The sequence below is a fragment of the Uloborus diversus genome, chromosome 1, assembly GCF_026930045.1.
Source record: "Uloborus diversus isolate 005 chromosome 1, Udiv.v.3.1, whole genome shotgun sequence".
NCBI lineage: Eukaryota > Metazoa > Arthropoda > Arachnida > Araneae > Uloboridae > Uloborus > Uloborus diversus.
Genome location: NC_072731.1, coordinates 140,097,895 through 140,105,312, shown reverse-complemented (window position 1 = coordinate 140,105,312; position 7,418 = coordinate 140,097,895). Strand labels below are relative to the sequence as shown.

At 35.1% G+C, this 7,418-nt stretch overlaps 1 protein-coding gene across 1 annotated transcript; it reads right to left on the bottom strand.

The window, feature by feature from the left end:
* Positions 1-1,826: 1,826 nt before the first annotated feature.
* On the bottom strand, positions 1,827-5,987 carry LOC129235306 (uncharacterized protein K02A2.6-like). Its single transcript, XM_054869040.1, has one exon. The coding sequence runs from the start codon at positions 5,985-5,987 to the stop codon at positions 1,827-1,829; it is 4,161 nt and encodes a 1,386-aa protein (XP_054725015.1).
* Between the last annotated feature and the right edge of the window lie 1,431 nt (positions 5,988-7,418).

Below are 7,418 nucleotides of genomic sequence, written 5' to 3'. Positions count from 1 at the left end.
TAAGCAGTTGATTGGTTGATTGGAGCACGTGATCATTAGTTGTCACGTGATTAACTAACCGGTTGCTTTCGGTCGTGCTCATCGAACGCAACCAGAGTGTGTTGGAATAGAGTAACCAACTAATCAGCCAGCCGGAAAACGGAATAGGAATTGGTAAAAGAAAATAAACTTCCACTGAGCTCAAAAAATACTGGAAACTGGAGAGCCCTACCTTTTAATAAATTATCTTACTAATATTATATATGCGAAAGTTTGTCTGTATGGATGTATGGATGGATGTTTGTTACTCTTTCACGCAAAAACTACTAAACGGATTTTGATGAAACTTTACAATAATATAGCTTATGCATCAGAATAACACATAGAGTAGTTTTCGTCCCGTTACGGGGGGCAAAACCCCCTTAGGGGGGCAATAAAACACAATTTTTGTATAAATTCTCTAATATTGGGATGAAAAAATACTTGCACATATTTACATTATATGTCCATCGAAAGCTCTGATTTTTCTGCTGAAGATGGCACCTGTTCGAAATTTCTAAGTAGAATAAAAAACGAGTTATGAGCTTTTTAGATCCATGTTCGAAGGCTTTCCTCAACTCAATACAGTATTTAGTGTATCATCTCAACTCCCTGTCGATAGCGACAATTGTTGTATTGTTGATTTTCTTTGCTTTTCGTGATTGTTCAAGGCTTTTCTCAAGTCAAATCTTGAAGTAAGATTTTTGCACAAGATTGGCAAATAATACATGATTTGGCTGATGATTTTCCATTTAAACGGAACTTTAATGTAATTAATAGTTTTTATTATTATTTATACTGATTGAACACTTACTCATTATCCAAACAACCAGCAGATCGCCAAAATTTTTGCAGAAAGATTTCCGTTGCTGATGCATTTGGCAGTTTTTTCAACGTTGCTGTTTTTGAAGCCGAAGACTGCGTCATAATGTTTCTCAGCTTTCACCATGCAAACAAAATATCGCCAATCAAAGAATTTTCAAAAGATTTTTTTTACTGTGTTAAATAATCCAGCAACTAAATTAGGCAAATCCATAAACAGCACAAAAACTTCCATTAATTTTCTTTTTTGCGCAATTTCAAACAATCACCAAATTTTATTACTTATTTTGGTAACATTTCGGATGAAACTGTTTAGCGCCATTTTATGGTGACCAAAAATATCTCAGCACCTGGCGACGATATCTCTGTAACGAAAATTAATATCATATCGTTTTACAAAGTAAGGAAAGAATGGGGGAGCATCATCGAAGGTACCCCGAAACGACTTTCGCAAATTCGGTAAAATCACACCAAGCGCCACAATAATTGAAATTTCCCGAAATAACTAAAGCAAGTATATGGGGATTATGAGCGCAGCTACTTTTTTTTAATCACTTCATGCTTCATTAGCCATACAGAGAAGGTTTTAGACTCCATGTTAAAAAAAAGTATCAACAGATTAATCTTTTTAAACATGAGAAGATTATTTTCATGTTTTTTAAATTTGTATATGCTTAAATATAGTGCTTTCTTTTCTAAATCAATACTACTTTGTTCTTTATATTTATTGCTATTTTAGTTTCATGGGTAAGGAAGAAACTCGATTTTTAATCACGTCAAAAAGATGTGTGTTATATCCGTGCCTGAGGTGTGCCGAGTGTGTTTAATTAACACGGATGCAACAAATACGAAAAATGGGTTTATTTACAAGACATAAATTATGAGCTGTTACTTTACACCGACGGATGCAATCGCCATGTTCTCGACTTCACACAGCAGTCCGGCTGTTGCCAACAGACTTTTGCTATATCCAACATCTCCCTCTTTTAGGACATGACGAAGTCCTTGTATTTTTGAGGCAGTTTTCTGGCTCTTTGTGGTCTGACTCTGTTCGGTACTGCCGCTACAGATGGATCAGCTCTCCCGGCATCAGATGAGGAAGAAAACTCATTCAGGAGAGATTCATCGATTTCTGATCGGTCGGCAGTAACGAAATTGAACCACGTTTCCTGATCAGGCCGTTCGGTTGTTCTGAACTCTTCAGTTAAGACCTTGGAGTTAGAACGTGTTACTGTGTCGTCATACCGGAGGCGTAGCTGATTAGCATGGGAACGGATGAGTCGTACTATGTCATTTAATTCGAGAAATACGTTGTAAAGTACATTCCCTTTACGTTCGATTATTTTCCCTGGTTCCCATTTCCAGGTATTATTTAGGTACACTTTAGCATATACTAAATCGCCTTCCTTGAAGTTTCTATTTTCTGCTCCATGGTGCCTGTTAAATTGAGAATTTTGCTTTTCATTGATCCTGGCAGCTGTATTTTCAGATGGACGAACCAAGTCCAGGACAGTTCTTAATTTTCTTCCCAGCATCAACTCGGCCGGTGATTTGTTTCCAATGTATTTATTTGGTGTATACCGGTAAGTGAACAAAAATGTATTTACAGCTGATTGAAGGTCTCCTCCTTGTTGAATTTTCTTAATTCCTCTTTTGAAAGTGTCTACAAATCTCTCTGCTTGTCCATTTGATTGAGGATGATAAGGAGGTGTTGTACTTTGCTGGATACCATTTTGTTTACAAAAATGATCAAAAAGATGACTGGTGAACTGTTTACCGTTGTCAGAGACTATTGTTTTCGGTACTCCATATCTGGCACAAGTTTCTTCCATAAATTTTACAGTTGCCGGTGCAGAAATAGATTTTGTCGTAAAAATTTCTGGCCATTTGCTATGTGCATCGATAATAAGCAGGAAATAATAACCTTCTATAGGCCCTGCATAATCGACGTGTACTCTTTCAAATGGTTCTTTTGCTAATGGCCAAGAATGCAGTAATGTTTTGGTGGGTGACTTTCTAGAAATTTGGCATGGATGACATCTCTTAACGTAATTTTCGATGTCTTTATCCAAAGAAGGCCAAAATACATAACTTCTAGCATATGATTTCATGCGTTCCATTCCAGGATGTCCATTATGCAGCTCTTTTAGAATTCTGCATCGGAATTTCTCTGGAATAAAGACGCGTTCACCTAACATTAGGCATCCTTTTACAACTGAGAGGGACTCTCTTCTGTTAAAATATGGTTTCAATTCTTCTGGAATTTTATTTTTCTGAGAAGGCCAACCATGTTCAAGAAATTCTATTACTTGTTGAGCTATTTTATCTTTTTTAATTTCAGCCTGAATAAGCTTGTTTGTTATGTTCACTGCTTCAACTGAGTTATCCAAAATTTGATTTACTGTTGTTTCCAAATGAACTGAAGCGATGACAATTTCTTCCTCGGGTTGAATTTTTGAATTAATTAGTCTTGATAAAATGTCCGCGTAGCCGAAAGAATCCGTGGAAATATATCTAATTTTGAAATTGTAGGCCAATAATGTGCAAGCCCATCTTTGAAGTCTGTTTGCAGTATGAGTTGGAATGCCTTTTGGTGATCCAAAGATGCGTAAGAGAGGTTGGTGGTCAGTTTCTAGGGTAAATTCTCTCCCGTATATCATCTTATGGAATTTTGTTACTGCAAATATTAATGCAAGTCCTTCTTTTTCTATCTGACTGTATTTTTGTTCTGTAGCCGACAAAGTTCTTGAAGCGTGGAAAACAGCTTTTCTGGAACCGTCTGGAAATTCATGATAAATAGTAGCTCCTATTCCAGTGTATGAAGCGTCAGCTGCAACAATGATTGGAAATTCTGGGTTGTAGTGTGTTAAAAGAAGGTTACTTAGCAAAATTTTCTTTATATCTTCAAAAACTCGCTCGCATTTGTTTGTCCATTTCCACTCAACATCTTTCCGAAGCAGATTATCTAATGGTTGTCTGATTTTCTGTAGTCTGGGCACGAATTTTCCATAATAATTTATAGCTCCCAATACAGATCTCAATTCCGAAATGTTCTTTGGGGGAGGCATTTCCTTAATAGCTTGAATTTTCTTTGGATTTGGATGGAGACCGTTGCCATCAATTATGTGACCCAAAAATTCAATTTTCGGTAAAAATAGTTGACATTTTTCTGGACGAACGACAAAACCGTAATCTTGAAGTCTTCCAAAAAGTTCATTTAATTGCTTTTTATGCTCAGAAACAGATTTGCTTGCAACCATTATGTCATCAAGATAAGCACTTGTGTTTTTAAGTCCAGAAATCATTGCATCAATAATTTTCTGAAATTCTCCAGGTGCTTGTTTCACTCCTAGGGGTAATCTGTTAAACTTATAAAGTCCTCTATGAGTGTTTATAGTGAGCAATTTACCCGAATCTTCATCTACTTCAATTTGAAAATATGCTTCAGATAAATCTATCACACTGAAAATGCAATTTCCAGCTAAGTTTGCAAAAATATCATCTGGAACGGGTAACGGGTGCTTGTTCGTTTCCAGTGCATCATTCAGTCCTGTTGAATAATCAGCACATATTCGTATTTTCCCATTTGGCTTCTTGACGACTACGATAGGAGCTGCCCATGCTGAATAATCAATTGGCGAAATTATTCCTAACTTTTCCAACCGATCTAACTCTTCTTCAATTTTGGGAAGTGCGGCATAGGACACTGGTCTCTTATTTCTGAATACTGGTCGAACACTTTTCTTTAATTGTAGTGTCACCTTTGTTTTTGTACAGCGACCTAATTCTGTTGAAAATACTGCAGGAAATTCCTTCATAAGTTGTGGGGTAAAATTAATGTCCGGAACTGAGCGAACACTGCAACATATACTTGAAATCGGAACGTCCCACAAATCAAACAGTTCGATCCACTGAATTCCAAATAAATTAAGATTTTGTACTTCTGTTACGAAACAAGTCCCAGTCTTCGTAGTGTCATTTATTGTTATTTGACAGTCAAATTTATGGGTTAACTTTACGAGATTTCCAGATGCACTGTTGGCGGAAAATTTTGTTTTGTTCGCCGTTGGTTTTCCTATTTGTTTCCACGTATCTTCGGAAATAATAGTAATGTCAGAAGCTGTATCGAATTGAAGTTTGACCATTTCATGATTTATTTGCACGGAAATGTATTTTCTTTTATCTTCAACCGAAATTTCATTTATGGCAAAAACTGCTTCTGTATTAGGCGAAAAATACTTCCCTTTCTTCTTCCGTCCAGCCGCAGTAGCTTGGCGTCCGCTGTTACAATATCCATCTTTATGCCCGATTCTGTGACATTTTTGGCAATGATGTTTTGAATAATTACAATTCTTTGCAAAATGCATTTCACCACAAAACCAACAAGGATATTTTGGCATAATTGGATTATCATTACGTGGATTTGGCGATGATTCACCAAGCTTTGCGCTTTTCTTTTTGTCAAACTTGGAAGCAGACGATCTTTTGTTGCGGGTTTCTTGAAATTTTTCCTCGCCAAATTTTGCTAATTTATCGTTCGAAACTTTATTAATTGATGATTTTGCTGAACTGCACTGTTGTATCATGGCTGCATCTTCTTTTAATGAAGTGAAAGTTTGGCATTCTTCTACGAGTTTGCGAATATCAACTGGTGAATTAGGGGATTGTTTATCCATTAATTGTAACAGTCTAGCACGAATTTCATAATACTTTGGTGCGTTTAGTCCACTTATGAAAATTAGGCATTTGAACTGTTCGATGTCCAATTGATTATATTCAATATCCTCGCAATTTTTATTTACAATGCCTGCATATGAGGCGAAATCATCGAAGTCTGATTTTTTTATTTGAAGACAGTTGTATCTTTTGTGAAATACTGACTGTTTAAGACTAAGAATAGATTTCAATTGACTCACTGTATCGGCAAATGTTACATCTTTGACTTTCTTTGGAAGAATGTAGTTGACATATTTATTATACGACGGTAGATCCAATTTCCTTAAAAGTAATCTAACTTTAGCGGCGTCATCCAATTTAGCTGCATCGGTATTGAAAGTTTCTTCGTACCGTGTGTACCATTTATCGAATGTTAGTCCGCGATCTGCGTCGTAAATAAAGTCACTAATACCTTTCGCCAATGTTTCCATTAAAAATTCAACGTTATCAGGTCCATTGGACGCTGTAGTTGCTGATGGGCCTTGATGTTGGCGAAATGCTTCTTCCAAAAGGGTAGAATTACGGTAACCGGGTCGCGTTGGCGGATTTTTTCAAAAACAGCCAAAGTTGGCACCTACGACTCAATGTAAACAAAGTACTTCAATGTAAACAAAGGAAATCTACCAATAAGAATAGACTCCCCCCCCCCCCGAAAAAAAATGGGCGGAGCTCTCGATGACTCAAGCTGTCACCTTGGCAACAAAGAGCCTGTTAACTATTTTCTTTCCCTAAACGTAATCGCAAAGAAAAAAAATATTAAAATTCCTTTTCCTCTTTTAAATGATGATAATGTAACAAAATTTACGTAGAAACACATTATTAAACCTAATTTAGGAAATCATAGAATATAGCTAGCATTTTTTAAAGAGAGAAAACAATTAAATACTTGAAAGAAAAAAACAGGGTGGGGGAGTGGATATTTGGAACAGATAATTGATAGTTTTCAAAAACATTTAATGCAAAAAAAAAAAAAAAAAACAATAACTTAAGCTGTTTTTGGGTAGCGTGCACATTTTATTCGAACAAAATACATAACTATCAATGAGCGAAATGAGCAAAAAGGAAACGAAACATTATGTATCATTAACATTGTATTAATATTCAAAAAAATTGCTAAATAATTAAAAGTGCTACAAAATGACGCTAAAGCTCTGTTAAAATGTAAAATAACATTCTAATTAAATGATTCAACAACTCCATTAAAATTTAAATTACTGTACCGGAAAAACATTGAAACAAATTCTAAGGGAAAAAAATGTAAAATAAATTCTAAAAAAATTTAACAACATTAAAAGTTGGATCGAAAACGACATTAAAGTATGAAATAAATCGTCAAGTAAACAGAAAACGCCATTAAGTACAGTTAAAGTGTAACAGTAAAACGAAAATAGATAAATTAAACAACACGAAAAGATCCAGTCAGAGAACGTTATCATATACATAACTGCAAATTTTAATTTTACCTTGCTGAATAATTGCAATAATTAATAAACTTTAAGTTAAAGATGGAACAATAAAACATTCAGAAAAGTACTTACGGCGAGCAAAATCTTAAAAAAAAGTATCCAAAAAGATATGAATGACTACTTTTTAAATCAACAATTAAGAGTGAAAAACATTCCACGATGTAAAATTTTATAAAATGTTTCGACAATCTAAAATATGAAAAAAGACAGTTTACGTTGCCAATTTTCAGAAAAAAAATCATTTTTCAGATATTTAAAAAAATGATTCTATAGAATTAAAAAAAAAAAAGCTGTATGAGACAAATCAATCACAATTTTGTGTACCGCCGATTGGCCAAACGAATAGCGAATCAGCCTTGTTGTAGGGTTGCTAATAATGCTCTGTCGCCAATTGAG

Excerpts from the sequence above, each read along its gene's own strand:
- LOC129235306 (XM_054869040.1), bottom strand. The coding sequence starts at position 5,987 with ATGGAAACATTGGCGAAAGGTATTAGTGACTTTATTTACGACGCAGAT.